Genomic DNA, 25558 nt, shown 5'->3' with positions numbered 1-25558 from the left:
TTTGAGAAAGGAGGCAAATTAGCGAAATTTTCAACATGGATCAAAACAGTTCATGGTAAAAACCCCATCGTATAAAACCTCAAAGAACATAGGATACAATTTCTGTTGATGATTGGCATATTTATCAAGTAAATAATTGCATTTTATTTGCTGTCTCTGTTAATAATCTTGCTAAAATCTGAATAATATATTTAATTATAAATAGCTGTTATGTATAACCCGTTGCAGATTTTATTATTAAACCGTGTGTTGTTGATTCAAGTTTTGCTTACTTTTGTTATGTTGATGTAGTACATTAAAAAGTGAGCTTTGCTATTTAAAAAAAAACTCTTCTCAAACAATTCGCCTAGAATTAAGTTAGTATTTCTTGTCATTTTTCCACATTCTATTCGGTGATATTATCACGCAATTTAATACTCAAGTCGGTGGCTTTCGAAATACTTGATCTGTATGCCTGAATTGTGCCGGGAAAAGTAAAGGCCTGTGTGTTGTGCCTATTGTGAAATCATAAAGTCCGCATATAATATACCATGGGTAACTGGAGCTTTGACCATAAGTGATTTGACCATATGTGATTTGACCATAAGTGATTTGACCATATGTGGTTTGACCATATGTGATTTGACCATAAGTGATTTGACCATATGTGATTTGACCATATGTGATTTGACCATAAGTGATTTGAACTATGTGGTTTGACCATTGATGATTTTACCATTGGGGATTTGACCATTATTGATTTGACCATTGGTGATTTGACCATTGGTGATTTGACCATTGGTGATTTGACCGTTGGTGATTTGACCATTGGTGATTTGACCGTTGGTGATTTGACCATTGGTGATTTGACCATATGTGATTTGACCATAAGTGATTTGACCGTTGGTGATTTGACCATTGGTGATTTGACCATATGTGATTTGACCGTTGGTTATTTGACCGTTGGTGTTTTGATCATTGGTGATTTGACCGTTGGTGATTTGACCGTTGGTGTTTTGACCGTTGGTGATTTGACCGTTGGTGATTTGACCGTTGGTGATTTGACCGTTGGTGATTTGACCATTGGTGATTTGACCGTTGGTGATTTGACCTTGGTGATTTGACCATTGGTGATTTGACCGTTGGTGATTTGACCGTTGGTGATTTGACCATTGGTGATTTGACCATTGGTGATTTGACCGTTGGTGATTTGACCGTTGGTGATTTGACCATTGGTGATTTGACCGTTGGTGATTTGACCGTTGATGATTTGACCATTGGTGATTTGACCGTTGGTGATTTGACCGTTGGTGATTTGACCGTTGGTGATTTGACCGTTGGTGATTTGATTACCGGTGTCTTGATTACAGGGGTTTTGATTACAGGGTTTTCTTTCTTTCTTCTTCTTCTTCTTCGTTCTTAATTATTAGTGTTGAAGGGGATCGAGGTTTATCTGCCAGTGGGTTTGAACTCGAGACTTTGTTCAAATTTATCAACCATGAGCTTTTTGCCGACTCGACCACGCCTCCAACACAATTAAGCGTTACGTGTCAACTGGTTATGCGCCATTGAGGCCATTGACTCCGATTTCAGCCTGCTTTTCTTTTTGGATTTGCTTCCATAGCCTTTGTCCAACCAAGAACAAACTACAAGTCAGCAGTTGTTTAAATTTGGAGTTGTCTCTCCTAGAAGAGTGGCTGTCCCCAGCTAACGAGCCTCATCTGCCCGAGGGTTCGAACTCGAGACTTTTCGGTTTAGCAACCATGAGCTTTACTGACTCGACCAATCCGAACAGGGTTTTGATTACAGGGGTTTTGATTACAGTGGTTTTGATTACAGGGGTTTTGATTACAGGGTTTTGATTACATGGGTTTTGATTACGGAGTTTTGATTACAGGGTTTTGATTACAGGGGTTTTGATTACAGGGGTTTTGATTACAGGGGTTTTGATTACAGGAGGTTTTGATTACAGGAGTTTTGATTACAGGGTTTTGATTACAGGGGTTTTGATTACAGGTTTTTGCTTGCAGAGGTTATGACTACAGGGTTTTGATTACAGGGTTTTGATTACAGGGTTTTGATTACAGGGGTTTTGATTACAGGGTTTTGATTACGAAGTTTTCATTACAGGGGTTTTCATTACAGGGTTTTGATTACAGGGGTTTTGATTACAAGGGTTTTGATTAAAGGGGTTTTGATTACAGGGGTTTTGATTACAGGGGTTTTGATTACAGGGGTTTTGATTACAGGAGGTTTGATTACAGGAGGTTTGATTACAGGGTTTTGATTGCAGGGGTTTTCATTACAGGGTTTTGATTACGGAGTTTTGATTATGGAGTTTTGATTACAGGGTTTTGATTACAGGGGTTTTGATTACAAGGGTTTTGATTACAGGGGTTTTGATTACAGGGGTTTTGATTACAGGGGTTTTGATTACGGGGGTTTTGATTACAGGAGGTTTGATTACAGGGGTTTTGATTACAGGGTTTTGATTACAGGGTTTTGATTACAGGGTTTTGATTACAGGGGTTTTGATTACAGGGGTTTTGATTATAGGGGTTTTTATTACAGGAGGTTTGATTACAGGGGTTTAGATTACATGGGTTTTGATTACAGGGATTTTGATTACAGGGATTTTGATTACAGGAGGTTTGATTACAGGGTTTTGATTACAGGGGTTTTGATTACAGGGGTTTGATTACAGGGGTTTTGCCGCAAGGACTGTCCAAAAAAAAGTGGAGCTAGCATCAGACTAAATTAACATAAAATAAAAAATAAAGAAAGCAATTAAATAGAATAGCTTTACATCTTAAGACTGGGAAATAGTTAAAATATTTATTCTATGGATTGTCAAAATATTTACCAATCAATAGAAGATCTAAACTTAAACATAAACAATTGATACATACATATTATTTTTGAAATAAAATGTTTTGGCATTTTGTGAATAAGCATAAAAGAAACACACAAAGTAGACAGGTGTAAACATTTGGGGTTCTAATATTTTGTATAAAGAGCTCGAGAACGTAACAAATTTAAAAAGTTAAACAGAAATTTATTACAAGGGGATGCAACTCAACTTTCCTGCTAGCTACAAAGAATTTCTACAGTTATTCCCCTTTACATAATATTGATTGAGATCTGTCAAAATGTCGGTTTAGATTTCTTGCACGAATATAATAAGTTCTTTTATACTAAGTAAATAGAAAGAGACGTATAGAACTAGAACAGTGAAAACTAAAAATCACATTTGATTGGGGTTAGGATGCAGCACTGTCAATGTGACATTCGGGTTAGGATACAGCACTGTCAATGTGACATTGGGGTTAGGATACAGCACTGTTTATGTGACATTGGGGTTAGGATACAACACTGTCAATGTGACATTGGGGTTAGGATACAGCACTGTTTATGTGACATTGGGGTTAGAATGTCAATGTGACATTAGGGTTAGGATACAGCACTGTTTATGTGACATTGGGGTTAGAATGTCAATGTGACATTAGGGTTAGGATACAGCACTGTTTATGTGACATTGGGGTTAGAATGTCAATGTGACATTGGGGTTAGGATACAGCACTGTCAATGTGACATTAGGGTTAGTATACAGCACTGTTTATGTGACATTGGGGTTAGGATACAGCACTGTCAATGTGACATTGGGGTTAGGATACAGCACTGTCAATGTGACATTAGGGTTAGGATACAGCACTGTCAATATGACATTAGGGTTAGGATACATCACTGTCAATGTCACAGATGGACGGGATACAGGAATATAAATTTCACGTTTAGAAAATTCAACGCAAAATTCCTAACTAGAATTTCATAAATAGAAAGTAAATTTACAAAACAGTCTCCTGTTCTCTCCAGGAGGTCCGTGCTTACAATCAAGCTCGCTTGTTCAATCGTACACATGGTCTCTGTTTTCAAAGGAGTCCTGCAAGGAAAGACGTGACAATATTTGTTGACGCAGACCATTGCTTGCTTTTTGGATAGACCAACACTCGCGTGGGGTCCCGTTAGGGTCAAGTGTGTATCGGTTGGAATGGGGTGCTAACTTGTTTCCCTTTGCGCTTTGTAGGTGGTGTCAAACTTCCTACCGGGTTCAGTCGTGGGCCGCTTAGGTACTCACTAGTTCGAGTCACAGTATGAGACCCTGCGGGTTTCACGTGAGAGGTATCTGATGCGAGCTCCACTTTTTTTTTTTTGGACAGTCGTTGCGGCCTAAGGTGTAGCCGTCATCTTTAAATTAGAACGTGCAAAGTAGATTTCAAGGTTATAATAACCGTAGGTGTCAGAGCGGATCAGCTTTCACTGTTAATAAAAGATTGTAGGAAAAAATTCACAAGAAAAATGTCACAGGAAAACGTCACAGGAAAAAAGTCACAGGAAAAAAGTCACAGGAAAAAAGTTACACAAAAAAAATGACAAACTACCAGGTTATACCCGTTAGTAGAAATTGTACCACGTCGTCGTGGAGGTCCGCTTAGGTTTCCTTTGTTCCCTAACCCGTTGTGTAAAATAAACTGTCGCTGAACAACATGCTTTCTTGAACGTCCGCGCCCAAAGAGAGCCTTTTGCCCTCCAAATACACGATGAACAACATGCTTTCTTGGACGCCCACGTCTAGGGAGAGTCCTCCATACACACGATCGCACTCTCCCAGGTCTATAAGTGGCTATACCGATGACGTCACACATCTTTCACAAAAAGTCAGACCCCCTCGCCCCTAAAATGACGTCACACTCTGTGTTCTTCTTTTACTTTAATTACCAAAGGTTGACACATTATTACATAAACGCTTGCAGTATATGTATGTGTTAGCATGCGTAGGTACATTATACAGCGAAGCAATGGCAAGTTGAAAGGATCCTTTTAAAATATTGTATTCAGGTAAATGTAGGCGGTCCTTGCAGACCTGACAACGCATGTGTAAATAGCAGTAGGCCAATGGTATTTGTTATGTATCATAGTAGGCGCTTGTACCATTGTGCTTTGATGATAGAGGCTTTGGCCGTGGTGGTCTGACAACATCGGGGTTTGATCACAGGTGCTTTGTCCATACATTGTAAGAACAACCTTAATAAAGGATTAAATGTTGCGTAATTTAATTTTAATGTGCGCAGCATGATGCATTAACATAATTACCCATCATGTATTTATATATATATATATATATATATATATAAATATATATATATATATATATATATATATATATATATATATATATATTATACATAGGCAAAACTTATTTAAACGCCCTGTTTCACACAAATTAATTGCTAAAACATATGTATAAGAAAAAAAAAAACAATTAACTAAAAGTGACATATTAATTTATTATCAGTTGCATACACTTTACAAGTACAAATCAAAATCAAATTAAATTCCAGTTTGCGAGCGTATTCCCATTCTATTGAAATTGCTGTCCACGAGCCTATTTTGTACTTTCCGACATAGCCCCACACCCTCTTAGAAAATTCCAAGTGCTTAACCCTCCCCCCTCTCTCCCGGGAGAAAAAGTCTGGAAAAAAAACCACTGAAAAAAACCACACTTCTTGGAGTGTTGGGCTCTTTTCAGACCTCCAAAGGTGAGTTCCGAAACGGATGTTACCTGTCTATAGTTTTAATTATAAATGTCTATATTGTGTGATTATGTAACGATTTTTTTTTGTTTTTGAAAAATAAAACGTAATAAATGTTATAGATTCCTGCCTACAATTGTTATATATGAATCCTTTAGGAGAAGGTGAAAAATATGAAAATGACAATTAATTAGATCAGGGGTCTCCAAACTACGGCCCGCGGGCCGGATGCGGCCCGCAAGGTCCTCTCATCCGGCCCGCGGAGATCTTTTTGTCCACGGAAAAAATGTCTGTTAAGGTGACTGAGGAACTTTGCCCAGAACATTCAAAACAATTTGAGCATGTAGCTTTGGGTGCAAATACCGTCGTCCACCGTGTTGCAGACATTGGTGAAAACATCATGACTCAAATAGCGACAAATGCAAGCACGTTTCACTATGTTTAATTACAATAGATGAGTCGCTGGACAGCTGCTTGTGTTCATTAGGGGTGTGGATGAAGACATGAAAATAACACAAGAGCTGGCTTCCCTACATAATATGTATGGCACTGTTACCGGATAGGATACATTCAATGAGTTTAAGAAAACATTTGCTGATTATAACTTGGACAGGACTAACCTAAGTTACCTGACTGTTGATGAAGAATAGTACATGAGTGGCATAAAGAAAGGCTTGGTTGGACAAGCGAATAAGGAAAATATTCTACAACCAATGCTCCTGCACTCTATTATTCATTAGCAAGCTTTGAGTGCTAAATATATGGACATTAGCAGTGTACTGAATCCTGTGGTGAAGATGGCGAATTTAATGAGGTCACAAGGGCTCAACCATAGATATAGAATACGTGAAGAATAATTTGAGAGCAAACTTGGACCTTGAGTGTGTTGTCGGCCCTCGACAGTGTTTCTTTCAGATTTTTTTTTTCTGGGGAGGGGGGCGGCACTTGAAATTTGTATATATTTATATATAAATTATATTTTGTTGGGGTGGGGGGGGGCCTGGTGGTGGACGTTTTTCGGGGGGGGGGAAGGGGGGGGCATCCATAACACCGAAGATATGCCTTGAAGAAACTCTGGCCCCCGAACTGATATTTGATAGTTAATGCGGTTCTTGGTCTGAAAAGTTTGGAGACCCCTGAATTAGATGATTAATTTGCGACTAAGACGATTTTAGACGAATTTGTTGCATAATGTATGTCTACCAACATTCAGAGGCGGAACTACCATACCGCCAGACCCCGCAATGCGGGGGGGCCCAGGACGGTTAGGGGCCCAGTTCCGACCAAAAAACAATGAATTTTTTTTTTCAAAAATTATGTTTTTCATGCATCTTGAAAGTGGTTTTGTAAAAAAAAACAAAAAAAAAGGTCTACTATAGCAGCGATTGTTGCGTAGAAAAATAATTTAAAATCTACAAGAGCTATAGTTTGAAAGGTAGGTAAACATTCACACTACATCCATGACTTACTGCCCTTCTTTAAAATAGGAATGCCCACGAAGCTCATTTAAATAGTTTTGTACTATGTATATTAAAAAGCAATTGATTCTCTGAATTGTTACTTAAATAAAACGTACTATGCAATAGTATAGCTATAAAATTCAATGTTTTCAAAATTGATATTATAAAAGCCAAAAATGAAAAAAATAAACATAACGCGAGAAACCATTCACGAACAAGCTAACGTCTTTATATATTTTTGACCAGCATATTTATGATAAATGTGAGGTTCAACACCAGTTTGGAATAATTTTTTTCTGTTTTTTTCTCTCAGAATGGTCAAATATTGCAAAGAAGTAGACTAAATTACTCAGTTAGGATATAGATTATATATATATATATATATATATATATATATATATATATATATATATATATATATATATATATATATATATATATATATATATATATATATATATATATATATATGTATGCATAGGGGGGCCTAATTTTTTTCTTTGCGGGGGAGCCTTTTTTTTCTAGTTCCGCCACTGCCAACATTAAGTATTGCAATCTACAACGGCTACTGATATATTTGTTTTTCAACTTGATAATGCTAAAAAAACCTACCAAACTATTTCGTTTAGAACTTCTGCTCTATATAATTTTTACAATAGCAAATAATAACTTGTAATAAGTTGTATTTATAAGTAAGCGGTCAACCTAAGGTGCTAGAATTTGAAAAAAAAATGTAAAGTTAAGCAACGAATTATCTCCCATTGAAAATCAAAATAACAAAATTTTATTCAAGGGAAATAACTTCTATAAGAATGGCTAAATTAACCAAGTGTAACTAAGACATGCTTGAAAAACACAATAAATCGCTCTAAATTTCATTACGTAATAATTGTAAGAAATATTTTATATTAGCTATGTAACTGTTTAAAAAGAACATATTTTACTCATTCAATATGTAACTGTATGTTTTGTTTGAAAGTATAAACACATTAGCTTTATTATAACACACTTCTAGTCAATTTTGATGACATTCAAATTAATTGTGTATTTTCTAACAGGCTCATTTTTTTAATTTTTGGATCCCCTAAATAAAGGGACGTCTATCTAAAAAATCAACTACGTGTAACTTTCTGAGACATTGCTAGTAAATCTATTGATTAAATATAAAAAAATATAATTTGAAAAAACAAAGTTTACGATCAGTTATAATCAGCTAGAGAACGCCTACCTTTCTTTGTAGTGTGTTCCGTCCTGAATTGAAATCATCGAACTTACGATAAACTTGACTACTCGATATACTCTACTACATTCAAAACACATATCAAACTTCGATACCTAAACATAACTAGACTCGATGCTCCAGAACTACAACACCAACTCACTAAACTTCACCAAGCTCTACAAACGGTACTCACAATCAACAACGATATAACTGGACCTAGTACTACGCGTTAACAGTCAACACAATTTGATACCACAAGACTCGATACTCCTGAACTCCAGAACTACGATACCTCACTACCTACATTTTCATTTCTCTACTACCAATCAGATTCCACTAGACCTTCAACTTCGCAACAGCCGTTACTCCCAAATCTAAAATCTAAACGATTCATCAAAACTTATCAAACAAGTCCAATACTTTTAATATCCCCGTCATTACAAAATTCAATACACCAGAAGAGATTTATAATACAAAGTCAGAGAAAACGTGACTTACAAGTTCAATTAAAAACCAAAATTGCACGTGTTTTGGAACGTCCCGTCATGAGCTGGAGCGTTCACTAAATCAACATTAAAATTAGATAACCTTTTGAAATGTTCTAAATTTAAATTAGAAACTTATTTAATCGTTCTCTACATCAATTATGTGACACCAAAATAAAAAGGCAAAGTGACTGGTAAAAAGCGCCCCAACCTTTCTAAATTAGGAAGGTGGGGGCTGCATTTTCACCATCGTGAGTAAATTTAGGCCTATATACTTATAGACCTAATTTTGGGGTGGTGGTGGTGCAAAATTGATAGTTCGTCCTGGGCGCCAGAATAAATCGCTACTCCTTGTATATTACCATCTATATTTTATAAAATATAATCGAAGTTATTAATTATTAGGTACTTTTTATAATAATCGCGATTAAACCTTTTTGCGCCCCTCTAGGGATGGCGCCCTAGGCGGCCGCCTAGTTCGCCTTACAGTTAGCGCCGGCCCTGTATACCTTGAAGGTTTGTCGTAACATGTGTTAAGTTTGTGGAAATGTTTGATTTATTTAATTTTTTTTATTTATTTTTTTTTTATTTATTTATTTGTCTATAATTTAATTATTTATTTGTTATTTTTTTTAATCTAAATCTAGTTTTAGATATAGTCTATAGGCCTACATCTAGATAAGTAGACTCAAGTTTAAACGAAGAAAATAAATGTGAAATTAAAATATGAACTTCAAGATTTCATAAAAATACAAACCATTAATGTTATAGAATACGTTGGATAAAAAAAAATGTCAATAAAACAATTTATTAATTAATTCATTAAATTTCATTTGAAAACTAATATTCGAAGTGTGGTAAGAAATATTCTTTTAATTAAATAGTATACTGCGATACTGAATTATCATCTGAACAGGAAGTTTACGTTGCCAAGACAAATATGGTGGCAGCATTTCAACGCTCACGGTAAAACGATTCTAAGTTGCAGGCCAAAAACGATTAATGTATCAGTTTTTCAATTAAAATTATACTGGACAAATTTTTAAAACAAATTTATGTTTAGAACACACACAAATAACATCCACACTAGATCTAGGTCTTCTCATATTTTTATTGTTTTCAAAATAGTACCAATCATTCATTACCATCACAAAAAATTATGAATTTAGTACTGTAGTAGTACAATAGTAGTGACTAGATTACAGTTAATATTAGTTATAGGCCAAATAAGTTATTAATAACATTCATATATAATCTATATTCAGTTATATAGCCTAATATATATTATAATATAGGCTAGGCCTAACAGATTTCTAAATCTAATTTTGCAATAATAAATAGGCCTAGGCCTAATGTAATTTAAATTTTTTTTTAGTTTTAAGCAAAATAAAAATCATAGGCCTATTCTTAGTCATCATTATAATATTGTTAAAGTGTTATTAACTTATTAGACCTTTTTAATGATAGGCATACTTAAGATAATTTTTGTAACATTACATAGCCTAAATAATGTTAATAATGTTTAGTCCTTGCATATGTACTATAAATATATTACTATTATGCCTATAAATTGCTTTTCAGTATAAATATTTTATCCTGCTAATCAACACATAAAGAAACACATAAAGAAATGGCTTCCAGTTCTGCGGAGACTGACGCTGAAGTCATCACAGCCAGACGTACAGAATCACTCGATGCCCCCCACATTGTGAAGCTTGTGGCCCCATGGACAGAAGATTTGTTTGGCCGAGTGAACATTGTGAACATTATGTAAATAACTATTGTTTTAGTTGTTTACTGTGTGTCTTTGCACTGTCTCTTCAGTTTTTATTTTTAAAGATACTTTTATTAGTCCTTTGGTGAATAGCTAACTATAGTTAGGATACAATACACATCAAATGATGATATAGGCTGTATATATATAATTTAGTAACAATGTTATTTCTAGTTAAAGTTAGGGTTTGCTACCAGAACTCATTTTACATTTAATCGGCTTATATTTTTATTTTATTTAGAAAATAATTGAGAAGGATAATTTTTTTTAAAGAACATTATTAAAATAGTATTATGATAATTAAAATATGTGGTATAGTTTATTTAGATTTATGCTAATAAAAAGTACATGGCAAGGCTTATGATACGGATTCGAGTTGATGAGTTTAATTCATAGTTCCAATTGAGATTTTATAATATAATTAGAGTTAGTTTGGCATAAGTCTAAGCCAGTTTTATAATATTTTACTAAAATGTTGATGGTTAGGCTTATGATAAGGATTCGAGTTGATAGTTCCAATTAGGATAGCCTACTTAATAATATAATTAGTGTTAGTTAGGCATGTGTCTAAGCCAGTTTTATAATATTTTCCTGGCGAAAAAGCTGTTCTGGCTATCACTTATGATAAGGATTTGAGTTGATGAGTTTAATTCATAGTTCCAATTGAGATACTTACTAATGTAATTAGTGTTAGTTAGGCGTATGTCTAAGCCGGTTTTATAATATTTTCCTAGTGAAAAAGCTGTTCTGGCTCTCACTTATGATAAGGATTTGAGTTGATGAGTTTAATGCATTTATAGTTCCAATTGAGATACTTTATCATGTAATTAGTGTTAGGTAGGCGTATGTCTAAGCCAGTTTTATAATATTTTCCTAGTGAAAAAGCTGTCCTGGCCATAACGTTGTGCAATAAGGAAGACGAGATCATGGGCCACGGAGCTTTCCTGGACTACCCCAACATCCCCACAGTGGATCAGGCTGAATGGGAGACATGGTACTCAGAAACCTACGGAGGAGAACAAGTAAGAATTAGATATTTTGTTGTTATGTCACATGGGGGTATTTATTGATTAGCCAGACCCAGTGGCATCACTCGGTCGGGTGACACAGGGTGGGATAAATTAGGGTTACCCCCCCCCCCCCCTCCAAGAAATGTTCACCCTCAGTTTGATGTTACCCTTCTCCCTACTATTTTATTATTTTATTACTGGGATAAAACATTGTTATGACTGTAGTTTACTTTTTTTTCCAATTTGTTGTCAACCTCTGAAATGGTGTCCCCCCCCCCCCACCCCCCCCCCCCCCCGAAATGGTGTCACCCAATGTAGTGAGCACTCCCAGCCCCCATCTTGTAATGCTACTGGCCAGACCTCCAAATTCACAATCATCTAGTTGATATTATGGACATTTATGCCACACATTTATATTCTAGCACATAAAGTCAGTCATTGAAACAGTTGAATTCTAATTCATTTGCCCAATGTGTGTTTGACACCAACTGAAACTAATGTTAAACGTCAATCACTATCTTATGTGATTTGTTCTGTGGTTATATGTTGGTTCAGTGTATTGAGTTGTCTTTATATGTGTTATAGATCTAGCTGTAGCAAGGACTAAGTATTTAAAAATTGGGATAGTAAAATGGCAAAAACAATAAATGCTCCTTGATTAAAAATATATATCAACTATTTTAACACCAATGTTTTATATATTCTTACAGGATAGGTAAATATTTGTTTAAAAATCAAACCATTTTTCTTAATCATGAACAAATAACTTAATTCATTTGAGCAATTAGCTATTGTGTTAATGCTGTTAATGACATTGTATTGGCTGCTTATTTAAAATGTTTTATTTGAAACTTTCCAACAGAACTGATTATTAAACACCCTGTTTCTGCACTAAAATGTTTTAAACTCTCCAATAGAACACATCTTTGAATACCCTGTTTCTGCATTAAAATGTTTTAAATTCTCCACCAGAACACATCTCTGTATACCCTGTTTCTGCATTAAAATGTTTTAAATTCTCCACCAGAACACATCTCTGTATACCCTGTTTCTGCATTAAAATGTTTTAAATTCTCCACCAGAACACATCTCTGTATACCCTGTTTCTGCATTAAAATGTTTTAAATTCTCCAACAGAACACATCTCTGTATACCCTGTTTCTGCATTAAAATGTTTTAAATTCTCCAACAGAACACATCTCTGTATACCCTGTTTCTGCATTAAAATGTTTTAAATTCTCCAACAGAACACATCTCTGTATACCCTGTTTCTGCATTAAAATGTTTTAAATTCTCCAACAGAACACATCTCTGTATACCCTGTTTCTGCATTAAAATGTTTTAAATTCTCCACCAGAACACATCTCTGTATACCCTGTTTCTGCATTAAAATGTTTTAAATTCTCCAACAGAACACATCTCTGTATACCCTGTTTCTGCATTAAAATGTTTTAAATTCTCCAACAGAACACATCTCTGTATACCCTGTTTCTGCATTAAAATGTTTTAAATTCTCCACCAGAACACATCTCTGTATACCCTGTTTCTGCATTAAAATGTTTTAAATTCTCCAACAGCACATCTCTGTATACCCTGTTTCTGCATTAAAATGTTTTAAATTCTCCACCAGAACACATCTCTGAATACCCTGTTTCTGCATTAAAATGTTTTAAATTCTCCACCAGAACACATCTCTGAATACCCTGTTTCTGCATTAAAATGTTTTAAATTCTCCACCAGAACACATCTCTGTATACCCTGTTTCTGCATTAAAATGTTTTAAATTCTCCAACAGAACACATCTCTGAATACCCTGTTTCTGCATTAAAATGTTTTAAATTCTCCACCAGAACACATCTCTGTATACCCTGTTTCTGCATTAAAATGTTTTAAATTCTCCAACAGAACACATCTCTGTATACCCTGTTTCTGCATTAAAATGTTTTAAATTCTCCACCAGAACACATCTCTGAATACCCTGTTTCTGCATTAAAATGTTTTAAATTCTCCACCAGAACACATCTCTGTATACCCTGTTTCTGCATTAAAATGTTTTAAATTCTCCAACAGAACACATCTCTGTATACCCTGTTTCTGCATTAAAATTTTTTAAATTCTCCAACAGAACACATCTCTGTATACCCTGTTTCAGCATTAAAATGTTTTAAATTCTCCACCAGAACACATCTCTGAATACCCTGTTTCTGCATTAAAATGTTTTAAATTCTCCAACAGAACACATCTCTGTATACCCTGTTTCTGCATTAAAATGTTTTAAATTCTCCACCAGAACACATCTCTGAATACCCTGTTTCTGCATTAAAATGTTTTAAATTCTCCACCAGAACACATCTCTGTATACCCTGTTTCTGCATTAAAATGTTTTAAATTCTCCAACAGAACACATCTCTGTATACCCTGTTTCTGCACTAAAATGTTTTAAACTCTCCACCAGAACACATCTCTGTATACCCTGTTTCTGCACTAAAATGTTTTAAACTCTCCACCAGAACACATCTCTGAACACCCTGTTTCTGCACTACTTCGTGTCCAAACAAAGCTATGCTGTGGGCTGCGCCCAAGAGATCATCAAGACAGCTTTTAACGCTGTACCAGATCTTCACTTCCTGTTCTTGGCTGTACCAGATGGGCATGTTCCAGGTAAAAAAAATATTTTTACAAAGTCTTTTTCTTATAGCAAATATCTGGTCAGCCATGAATGATGTCTCACTCAAAGGGGATGGGGGCAGAGGGTGGGGAGGGGGGGTCCGGTTTTTTGTGACTATGTGTGATGAAGGGAAGGGTGGAGTTAATAAAGTGTCATGACACACTTTTATTTAAACAAGGTATTTGCTAAACACGATTTCAGTATTTTTTTGTTTCATTTTAGAAAGTATTCTGTAAATTATTATGAAAATTGATCAGTGAATCTTACAGTGATCCAGATTCACAAAATAAAAGTTTCAGCACTACAAAATATTAATCATGGGCCTAATTAGTTAATATTTTCAGTTAATATTTAATATCGCTAGCTTGAAGGTGTTGTAATTTTTTTTGGATGGTGAGAGGGTTTCCAACTTTTTTTCACTTTTTTCTCCAATATGTGACAACCGAGGCAGGGGAAATAAGCACAAAAAAATTTGTGATGTCTGTTATTCTTAAGGCTAGTTTATAAAATTGGTTATTTTACATACAAAAATTTCAAATTTTGTTTTCTTACAGAGTATTCTTTAGTATTTTAAACGAATGGCTGTATCAAATGGCTTTAAATCCTTCTTTTACATCTCTTTTAATTTACCTTAAAATCTGCTTCAGTCCCGCAGTGGCCAGGGTTGGGGTAAAATATGCCCCTTTTCTAAGTAACATCAACTTCACTGCTATGCTGTGCAATGCTCCTAGTTTCAAATCTTATTACTTATCATTTTAATGAATAAATGTGTTTGTCGAGCTCTTTCAAGATGTTCTCTTTCTTATTCCTTTGTGGCCCCTGGGGATCAGAAAGCGGGTGCCACACCTCTCCACCAACCTCAGTTTAGGACAGCTCTCTATATTTGCACCCATGTGAGCTCGCCAGCCCTTGTGTCACCATTTAATGTCCTTTTCCATGATTCCCTTTGCTGGCCTTACTTTCCTCTTCCCCTAGGGATTGTAACATTTGAAATCCTACACTCTATTCATTGCTAGTTGGTTCCTTCAGAAATCATACTTTTAAATGTCTAACGTTTTTCTTGTGATGTTATCCTCTGCCCTTCTCCTCCTCTCCCCCACCCCAGATGCATGCCTAGGGGGGTTGTTTGCTACCATGGAGAAAGTGAAGCCGTCCACTGAGGGGTACTCACTGTTTGTGTGCAAGCGTCATGAGCATGTAAGGACTCTACACATCAGGGAAGCTTTGTAAGTAAACACACTGTATCATTTAAACACAGTGTTTGTTGGTGTGTTATTTAAACACTCTGTTTGTTAGTGTATCATTTAAACAAGCTGTTTGTATCATTTAAACTAGCTGTTTATATCATTTAAACATGCTGTTCGTATCATTTAAACACACTGTACCATTTGAACACAATGTTTGTTAGTGTATCATTTAAACACACTGTTTGTATTATTGAAACACACTGTTTATTGTTGGTGTATCATTTAAACACACTGTTTGGTAGTGTATTATTTGAACACGCTGTTCTACAGTTTTTAAACATGCTCTTGTATTATTTAAACATGAATTTCTACAGTGTTTAATCCTGTTTTTTTTTTATCCAATCACTTAGCTGTTAAGGCTGAAAATTGTTTCTTTCTTTTTTTTTTTTTTTAAAATAAAAAATGTTTAATTGCGTATATAAATAAAGTAGGTCCGATTCCTTTTACAGAACTGATGTTCATTTGTAGCCGGTGAAGTAGAGTTAATCTGTTTTCTTGATATTTGAACATGAAGGAATTGTCTGATTAGCTCTATGCTCTCACATCTTCACTTTTTATTACTAAAATATACTGACCTTTCAAAATATCCTATGGACTTTATTGAAATCTAGACTTGCACATTTAGTTATTGTGTACTCTACCTCTCTATGACTCTTTACTATCTATGAGCATTCTTCCCATTTGGTCATTCTTTCTATTTGGTCAATTTTCCCATTTTGGAAATCTTTCCATTTGGACAACCGTCTCATTAGGATAATCATCCTTCTTGTTATTGTCCATTAGGACAAACAGCCTTTTGGCAAACATCTTCCAGGCTAATGTCTGGCACTGAAAGTTTTAACACCAGTTCCTTCTCTAGCAGAGTTTCTTCCAGGCATCTCTTTGTCCACCCCCAAAATATAAAGAGCCTCCCCTCCTGCATTCCCCCCCCCCCCCCCGAGAAAGAATGTCTGGAAGAAACACTGTTCTCTGGTGACTATTTATAGCAACAGTGAGACAAAAGTTATTTATGTAATGTAGTATTAAAGGAAGTGTCCTTGACATTAAGTGGCACCATGTAGAAATTGAATCCTTGAATGATGTAACATTCCAGTGTGGAAGTGACCTTGACATTAAGTGGCACCATGTAGAAATTGAATCCTTGAATGATGTAACATTCCAGTGTGGAAGTGACCTTGACATTAAGTGGCACCATGTAGAAATTGAATCCTTGAATCGTGTAACATTCCAGTGTGGAAGTGACCTTGACATTAAGTGGCGCCATGTAGAAATTGAATCCTTGAATCATGTAACATTCCAGTGTGGAAGACCATGATGACCTGACCCCCATCTTCAACCGCCAGAGTGAGATGCTCCACAACACGTACGGGGACTACTTTCTAGCAGAGCTGATTGAGGCGCAGGATGCTGATATGCAGTGTCTTGTTGCTGAGGTGAGGGGGGGGGGGAGATGGGGAGGGGGGGGAGGTTGTGAGATATGGAGGGGGGTGTGAGCTGGGGGGGATGTTGTGAGATGGGGAGGGGGGTGGGCAGCTGATTGAGGCGCAGGATGCTGATATGCAGTGTCTTGTTGCTGAGGTGAGGGGAGGGGGGGGGGGAGGGGGGTGTGAGCTGGGGGGGATGTTGTGAGATGGGGAGGGGGGTGGGCAGCTGATTGAGGCGCAGGATGCTGATATGCAGTGTCTTGTTGCTGAGGTGAGGGGAGGGGGGGGGAGGGGGGTGTGAGCTGGGGGGGATGTTGTGAGATGGGGAGGGGGGTGGGCAGCTGATTGAGGCGCAGGATGCTGATATGCAGTGTCTTGTTGCTGAGGTGAGAAGGGGAGGGGGGTGTGAAGTGGGGAGGGGGGTGTTGTGAGGTGGGGAGGGGGGTATGGGGTCTGATTGAGGTCCAGGAGGCTGAAAGTCTTGTCACTGAGGCGAGAAGGGAGGATGAGAGGGGGGGCTGAGGTCAGAAGAAAGGGGGAGGGGCAGGCTAATCTGAGGTGAGGTGAGGTGGGGAGCGAGGGAGGACTAAGTGAGGCGCAGGTTGCTATATCAAGTAGCTGAGCTGAAGTGGGATTTACATTGAAGGGGGTGGTCAGAAAAATAATAGCCCAGTAATTGCGGTTAAGGTGGAGAATTATCTTATGTCTTAATTTTGTCTAATAAAGGTGATTAAATTATAGTATGCCTTAATTTTGTCCTATTAAGGTAGATAAATTATCGTATACCTTAATTTTGTCTAATTAAGGTGGATAAATTATCATATACCTTCATTTTGTCTAATTAACATGATTAAATTATCTTATGCCTTAATTTTGTCTAATTAAGGTGGAGAAATTAACTAGGCCTTAATTTTGTCTGATTAAGGTGGAGAAATTAACTTAGGCCTTAATTTTGTCTAATTAAGGTGGAGAAAACATCCTATGGTTTTATGAGCATCAGCACGGATGTGAACCTTGACCTCCTCAACGAATGTTTTGAGCTGATCCCGTTCAATGGTCTGAGGAAGCCACACCCTGATGACATCATCCAACCTACGGACTCCGCTTCCCTTTCCCTCCTGTCTGATAAAGAGGAAGACACAGGTACGTACGTCTAGTTCAAAGTGAACCTGTATATAGATGTTGGTTAAGAGAAATAGATAATTGCTTTTTTTCTATTGATATTGCAACATCTGGCATCTCTCATTATCAGGCTTTGTGCTTAGATTTCCTATGTATAATCATCCAGTGGTACATTAGAATATGGATCCATATTGATAATACTGTTTTAATATAAAAAAGATTTATTAGCTTTAAATTGTACAGATTTGTGTGGGGTTAGCATGGTCAAGCCAATGAAGCTCATCGTTGCTAAACCGAAATGTTTTCAATTCAACCCCCCTTGCAGATAAGGTTCAATAGCTGAGGACACAAACCCATCTAGGAGAGAAAACTCTAAAATCGAAAAACTGCTGCCTTGTCGTTTATTGTTGGATAACAAAGGCTATGGAAGCAAATCCAGAAAGAAAAGCAGGCTGGGTCCTTAGCATATTGGCATAACATGTTGACACGTAATATTTAATTGTGTTGGAGGAAATAATATCCAACATAACAATTAAGAACAAAGAAGACATTCAGATTTTTAACAACATATCATTTACTATTCTTTTTTATTAAATGTATGTGCATCTGCATTCTTCATAATTGTCTGTTTTTAAGTGTTACTTTAGATTATTAAATAAAAACAGTTCTAAACCCAACCACCTTTACTTTCCCTAACATGGCTCCACTTAGGGATGGCAAGTATCAGATCCGAGCTCAATACTTTTGGGTTATCATTCAAATGCTCTATTGCCCAACCATGACATTCCATAATGGACATATAAACCATAGCCAAATGACCTGAGTTACCAACCAGTGCCAGACTGTCCCTATGGACCTCACTGGTTTTGATAAGTAACATTTCTAAACACAGTCGTAACATTTATCAACACAGACCTAACATTTATCAACACAGACCTAACATTTATCAACACTGCCGTAACATTTATCAACACCGCCGCAACATTTATAAACACCACCATAACATTTATCAACACAGCCGTAACATTTATCAACACAGTCGTAACATTTATCAACACCGCCATAACATTTATCAACACAGACCTAACATTTATCAACACAGACCTAACATTTATAAACACCACCATAACATTTATAAACACAGACCTAACATTTATCAACACAGACCTAATATTTATCAACACCGCCGTAACATTTATCAACACAGCCGTAACATTTATCAACACAGACCTAACATTTATCAACACAGACCTAACATTTATCAACACACCCGTAACATTTATAAACACCGCGGTAACATTTATCAACACAACCGTAACATTTATCAACACTGCCGTAACATTTATAAACACTGCCGTAACATTTATCAACACAGCCTTAACATTTATCAACACAGCCATAACATTTATCAACACAGCCATGCAATTTATCAACACAGCCGTAACATTTATCAACACAACCGTAACATTTATCAACACAGCCATAAAATTTATCAACACAACTGTAACATTTATCAACACAGCCGTAACATTTATCAACACAGTCTTAACATTTATCAACACAGACATAACATTTATCAACACAGCCGTAACATTTATAAACACCGCCATTACATTTATAAACACAGCTGTAACATTTATCAACAGAGCCGTAACATTTATCAACACTGCCGTAACATTTATAAACACCGCCGTAACATTTATAAACACCGCCGTAACATTTATAAACACTGCCGTAACATTTATAAACACCGCCGTAACATTTATAAACACTGCCGTAACATTTATCAACACCGCCGTAACATTTATCAACACAGCCGTAACATTTATCAACACCGCCATGCAATTTGTCACTGTTCCAGTTGCGTCTGAGACAGAGGGTACTAAAGTGGATGATGCTGTGCCAGAGAGCAGTTGTAAAAGAGACAGTAGAGTTAACTCAAGTAAGTTACTGCTTATGTGGACAGACATACATACATAAATACACGAATAGGCAGATTTTTGTAATAGATGTGTATGTATACATATATACATACATACAGATGTGTATGTAAGTATGTATGTATTTACAGATCTTTATATAGAGAGAGTGATATATAATATATATATATATATATATATATATATATATATATATATATATATATATATATATATATATATATATATATATATATGTAAGCCCTATAATTTATTTAATTTTTTATTATTTATTTAAAATAAAATGTCAGCTTTTATTACATCATCATCATACATTACACAAATACAAATTTTAAATCATTACTTAAATATATATTCTACTTGAATTAAACTGTATACCAACATGAATTATTCACAGTGAACATTGTGACATAAGAGACAGTGAAGAAAAACTCACAGTAAACTTTATCATCAATTCCTGTACATGCCCAAGTAACATTGGGCAGATGAAGTAGAGTTTATCTGTTTCAATTACCTCGGCATATAAGGGGATAATGGGGTCAGCAGTATCCCCAGCCACCTTTACTTTCCCTAATGTAAGTCAGGTACCCATCAGAGCTGGATGGACTCAGGAAGGTTCCTCTGACTTTAACCCAGATTTGAATTCGAGACATTCGGGTTACCAGTCACAACTTATAACAGAGATCCAAACTCAAGAACTTTGAGCTAGCTGCCAAACACCCTACCATTCGACCACTCTGTCTAACACTAGACTTAGCATAATGTAATAACTTGGGTCTTCTGAAGATTTGACGACCCCCAACTAGACTTAACGTAACCTAATAACTTGGGTCTTCTGAAGATTTGACGACCCCCAACTAGACTTAGCATAATGTAATAACTTGGGTCTTCTGAAGATTTGACGACCCCCAACTAGACTTAGCATAATGTAATAACTTGGGTCTTCTGAAGATTTGACGACCCCCAACTAGACTTAGCATAACCTAATAACTTGGGTCTTCTGAAGATTTGACGACCCCCAACTAGACTTAACATAACCTAATAACTTGGGTCTTCTGAAGGTTTGACGACCCCCAACTAGACTTAGCATAACCTAATAACTTGGGTCTTCTGAAGGTTTGATGACCCCCAACTAGACTTAGCATAACCTAATAACTTGGGTCTTCTGAAGGTTTGATGACCCCCAACTAGACTTAGCATAACCTAATAACTTGAGTCTTCTTAAGATTTGACGACCCCCAACTAGACTTAACATAACCTAATAACTTGGGTCTTCTGAAGATTTGACGACCCCCAACTAGACTTAGCATAACGTAATAACTTGGGTCCATTCAAGATTTGACGACCCCCAACTAGACTTAGCATAACCTAATAACTTGGGTCTTCTGAAGGTTTGACAACCCCCACAAGAAAAGATCTGAGACTCAGTGATGCTGGGTCCACTGGCTTATTTGATGTCACCTCTACAACCCTGAATGAAGACACCAAACTTGACGATGAAATCCACAAAATCAATGTAAGTTTGAAGTGTAATACACATTTTTTTTTCTTAGAAAATGAATAAGGTTAGAAAATAAAAATATATTTAAATAGCGAGCTTTATCATAAGAAATAATAAATAGAAACACTTCTGACTAAAGTCCTTGTTCTGGAATCCTTACGGTGCACATCTAAAAATGTAATGTCATGTCAAAGAAATAACAAATCAAATTAATTAGTTTATCCTTGTGGCTTCCTGTGGATCATAAGTTTGCAAAACTCTACCATGCCTCCCTGGTGGGCATAAGGCAGCAACAAGACTTCACCTTGACTCAGTGTGCTGGATGAGTCACCTGAGTTGATGCCAGAGACGTAGCGATCCGATACCGATACTCTCAATTTTGCCCCCACTCCCATTCCATTTATACATAAATATTTATGTTGTTGAAAAAACGCTCCCCCCCTCCTTTAACTTGGAAAGGTCGGGGCACTTTTTACCAGTCACTTTTTATTACGGTGTCACACATTCGATGTAGAATATAAGTCCGTAAAGCCAGTTAACAGTCTAATGTCTTAACCTAAACTGTGAGTAATTCACTAATGCTGCTTGGAATGAGCTTTTAATAATTTTTTCTACCCGGTTTGGTGCCCCCTTATGGTTGGCGCCTGGGGCGACAGCCCCACCGCCTTCCCCTCACTACACCTCTGGTTTATGCCAGAATTGACCTGTGTCCAATGCCTCTTCTCCCATCACTATTTGCTATTTTGGGCTAAATGAAATCTATAATTTCTGTTATTTGAAGTATCATTTGATGTAAAACAAAATTAAATCCTGTTTTTTTTTCACCACAGGCAAACTACCATTTGAAAACACCCCCCACACTGATGCCCCCACCCATCAAGAGGTTTGTGCCCACGTACTATGGGTTGCCCAATGCCTTTAGCATTCAGCTCTTCTGTATAGCAGAACAGTATGAGATGAGGTAAGATACAGAGCTTATAAATGTGTTCAAAGTGTGGTACACTTTTTACATTTACCAGTGTTTAATTAACAACTGACTTATTTATTTTAAAGTACTGTGCAGGTTTTTAATTAATCAATGTTTAATTTAAATCTGAATTAAAAGGCTTAAAACCCTATACAATTTTTTTTTATTAAATAATATTTTATTTAAATTGAGCTTAAATAGCTTGAAGTGCCATACAATTTTTAAAAAAAGGTTTTGATACAGTGTATCAAGTGTCTATTTTTAGATATTGTTACTCTACCCCAAGCTTGACTTCTAATGATTACCCTTAACTAAGCTGTTACAAAGTTGTATACAATACTTTGATACAATAGCCAACAAACTTTGCTAATGAAAACCATTTTTTTTTTATTTTATGAATTTAATTTGTTGCAATATTCTATTTAAAAATAGTATTTGCAAATAAATATTAGCATTCCTAAATAAACCATCTCTTGTCAATATAAAGTCATTGTTTTGAGTGAAACTTAAAGTAATTCTATTGTAAAACTTTTTTTGTTTGAATTTTCCAGATCTTTTGATTTCCTGCCTAAAGCCTTCTCAAAGTTCCCAGACCGAGACTTCTGCATCATCACAGTGCCTCATATGGTGCCAGAGTTTCCACTTATTCAGAACTTTGTGGTTGGTGTTCTAATTTTCTTTCTGCATTTCTTCTGAATAGCATTAAGCAATGTTATTAATATTACTCTGAATACATTTGAGGCAATATTATAAATATTACTCTGAATATATTTGTAGGCCTGCACTTATTTATTGTTTAGGTATATCTGTTAGGTAGAAATCTGTTCTTATTAATAAAAAATATTTGCTAGTAATTTAGACAATGTAAAAACATGCTTACAAATTTTAAAAAATTAGTTATGAAAAATCATCATGAAGGTAACCATGTTATATTAAGCAAAATACTTCAAAACAATTGATATTTTGAAATGTCATTGTAGAAATGTTATTGTAAATATATATATATATATAAATATAATCTAGGCAGGAGGAAATATGTTCTTATTAATGAATAATATAAGTTACCAATTTAGATGTTATAGAAATATGTTTAAAAATTCAAATTTTGCAAATTGTAACTTGCTCTGAAATAACCTTATTAAAATACTCATAAAAAATTTAGCAATGCAGTTATAAAAAAAAATCATGTGGTTAAAAGTTCAAATTTGACTGTTGTACTTCCCAGCGTGTGACACCAAAATGTCCGAGCATTTTACCACAAGAGCTGTATGTATTCCATCGCTCTGGTCTGCTTAAGTGAGTACACACCTTCTGTTGGGAAACATAGTCTATTTATAGCTCTGGTCTGCTTAAGTAAGTACACACCTTGTGTTGGGAAACATAGTCTATTTATCTCATGGTCTGCTTAAGTAAGTACACACCTTCTGTTGGGAAACATAGTTTATTTATCTCATGGTCTGCTTAAGTAAGTACACACTTTGTGTTTGGAGATATTGTCTATTTATTGCTCTGGTCTGCTTAAGTAAGTACACACTTTGTGTTGGGAAACATAGTCTATTTATAGCTCTGGTCTGCTTAAGTAAGTACACACTTTGTGTTAAGAAACTTAGTCTATTTATAGCTCTGGTCTGCTTAAGTAAGTACACACCTTCTGTTGGGAAATATAGTCTATTTATAGCTCTGGTCTGCTTAAGTAAGTACACACCTTCTGTTGGGAAACATAGTCTATTTATAGCTCTGGTCTGCTTAAGTAAGTACACACCTTCTGTTGGGAAACATAGTCTATTTATAGCTCTGGTCTGCTTAAGTAAGTACACACCTTCTGTTGGGAAAAATAGTCTATTTATCTCATGGTCTGCTTAAGTAAGTACACACCTTCTGTTGGGAAACATAGTCTATTTATAGCTCTGGTCTGCTTAAGTAAGTCCACACCTTCTGTTGGGAAACATAGTCTATTTATCTCATGGTCTGCTTAAGTAAGTACACACCTTCTGTTGGGAAACATAGTCTATTTATAGCTCTGGTCTGCTTAAGTAAGTTCACACCTTCTGTTGGGAAACATAGTCTATTTATCTCATGGTCTGCTTAAGTAAGTATACACCTTCTGTTGGGAAACATAGTCTATTTATCTCATGGTCTGCTTAAGTAAGTACACACCTTCTGTTGGGAAACAGTCTATTTATAGCTCTGGTCTGCTTAAGTAAGTACACACTATGTGTTAAGAAACTTAGTCTATTTATCTCATGGTCTGCTTAAGTAAGTACACACCTTCTGTTGGGAAACAGTCTATTTATAGCTCTGGTCTGCTTAAGTAAGTACACACTTTGTGTTAAGAAACTTAGTCTATTTATCTCATGGTCTGCTTAAGTAAATACACACTTTGTATTGGGAAACATAGTCTATTTATCTGATGGTCTGCTTAAGTAAGTACACACCTTCTGTTGGGAAACAGTCTATTTATAGCTCTGGTCTGCTTAAGTAAGTACACACTATGTGTTAAGAAACTTAGTCTATTTAACTCATGGTCTGCTTAAGTAAGTACACACCTTCTGTTGGGAAACAGTCTATTTATAGCTCTGGTCTGCTTAAGTAAGTAGTAAGTACACACCTTCTGTTGGGAAACATAGTCTATTTATCTCATGGTCTGCTTAAGTAAGTACACACCTTCTGTTGGGAAACATAGTCTATTTATCTCATGGTCTGCTTAAGTAAGTACACACCTTCTGTTGGGAAACATAGTCTATTTATCTCATGGTCTGCTTAAGTAAGTACACACCTTCTGTTGGGAAACATAGTCTATTTATAGCTCTGGTCTGCTTAAGTAAGTACACACCTTCTGTTGGGAAACAGTCTATTTATAGCTCTGGTCTGCTTAAGTAAGTACACACTATGTGTTAAGAAACTTAGTCTATTTAACTCATGGTCTGCTTAAGTAAGTACACACCTTCTGTTGGGAAACAGTCTATTTATAGCTCTGGTCTGCTTAAGTAAGTAGTAAGTACACACCTTCTGTTGGGAAACATAGTTTATTTATCTCATGGTCTGCTTAAGTAAGTACACACCTTCTGTTGGGAAACATAGTCTATTTATCTCATGGTCTGCTTAAGTAAGTACACACCTTCTGTTGGGAAACATAGTCTATTTATCTCATGGTCTGCTTAAGTAAGT

General features: G+C 35.9%; 1 protein-coding gene across 3 annotated transcripts in view; it reads left to right on the top strand.

Moving 5' to 3' along the window:
• The first annotated feature begins 9661 nt into the window (after nucleotides 1–9661).
• The window catches only part of LOC131926966 (cilia- and flagella-associated protein 61), a 142180-nt gene continuing 126283 nt past the window's right edge, over nucleotides 9662–25558 (top strand). For 2 of the 3 annotated variants that reach the window (XM_059282576.1, XM_059282575.1), the window contains exons 1-12: nucleotides 9662–9703; nucleotides 10319–10507; nucleotides 11389–11533; nucleotides 14032–14182; nucleotides 15295–15415; nucleotides 16737–16869; nucleotides 17826–18003; nucleotides 19844–19924; nucleotides 21314–21438; nucleotides 22254–22384; nucleotides 22942–23050; nucleotides 23616–23686. In XM_059282576.1, coding sequence (XP_059138559.1) covers nucleotides 10368–10507; nucleotides 11389–11533; nucleotides 14032–14182; nucleotides 15295–15415; nucleotides 16737–16869; nucleotides 17826–18003; nucleotides 19844–19924; nucleotides 21314–21438; nucleotides 22254–22384; nucleotides 22942–23050; nucleotides 23616–23686 — 1385 coding nt within the window. In that variant the 5' untranslated portion in view covers nucleotides 9662–9703; nucleotides 10319–10367. Of the gene's footprint in view, nucleotides 9704–10318; nucleotides 10508–11388; nucleotides 11534–14031; nucleotides 14183–15294; nucleotides 15416–16736; nucleotides 16870–17205; nucleotides 17247–17825; nucleotides 18004–19843; nucleotides 19925–21313; nucleotides 21439–22253; nucleotides 22385–22941; nucleotides 23051–23615; nucleotides 23687–25558 lie in introns of those variants that run through there. The other variant, XM_059282577.1, reaches the window with a different exon arrangement.

The sequence above is a fragment of the Physella acuta genome, unplaced genomic scaffold, assembly GCF_028476545.2.
Source record: "Physella acuta isolate Inbredline_101_S28 unplaced genomic scaffold, ASM2847654v3 ptg001355l, whole genome shotgun sequence".
NCBI lineage: Eukaryota > Metazoa > Mollusca > Gastropoda > Physidae > Physella > Physella acuta.
This window is presented reverse-complemented; position numbering and strand designations above follow the sequence as displayed.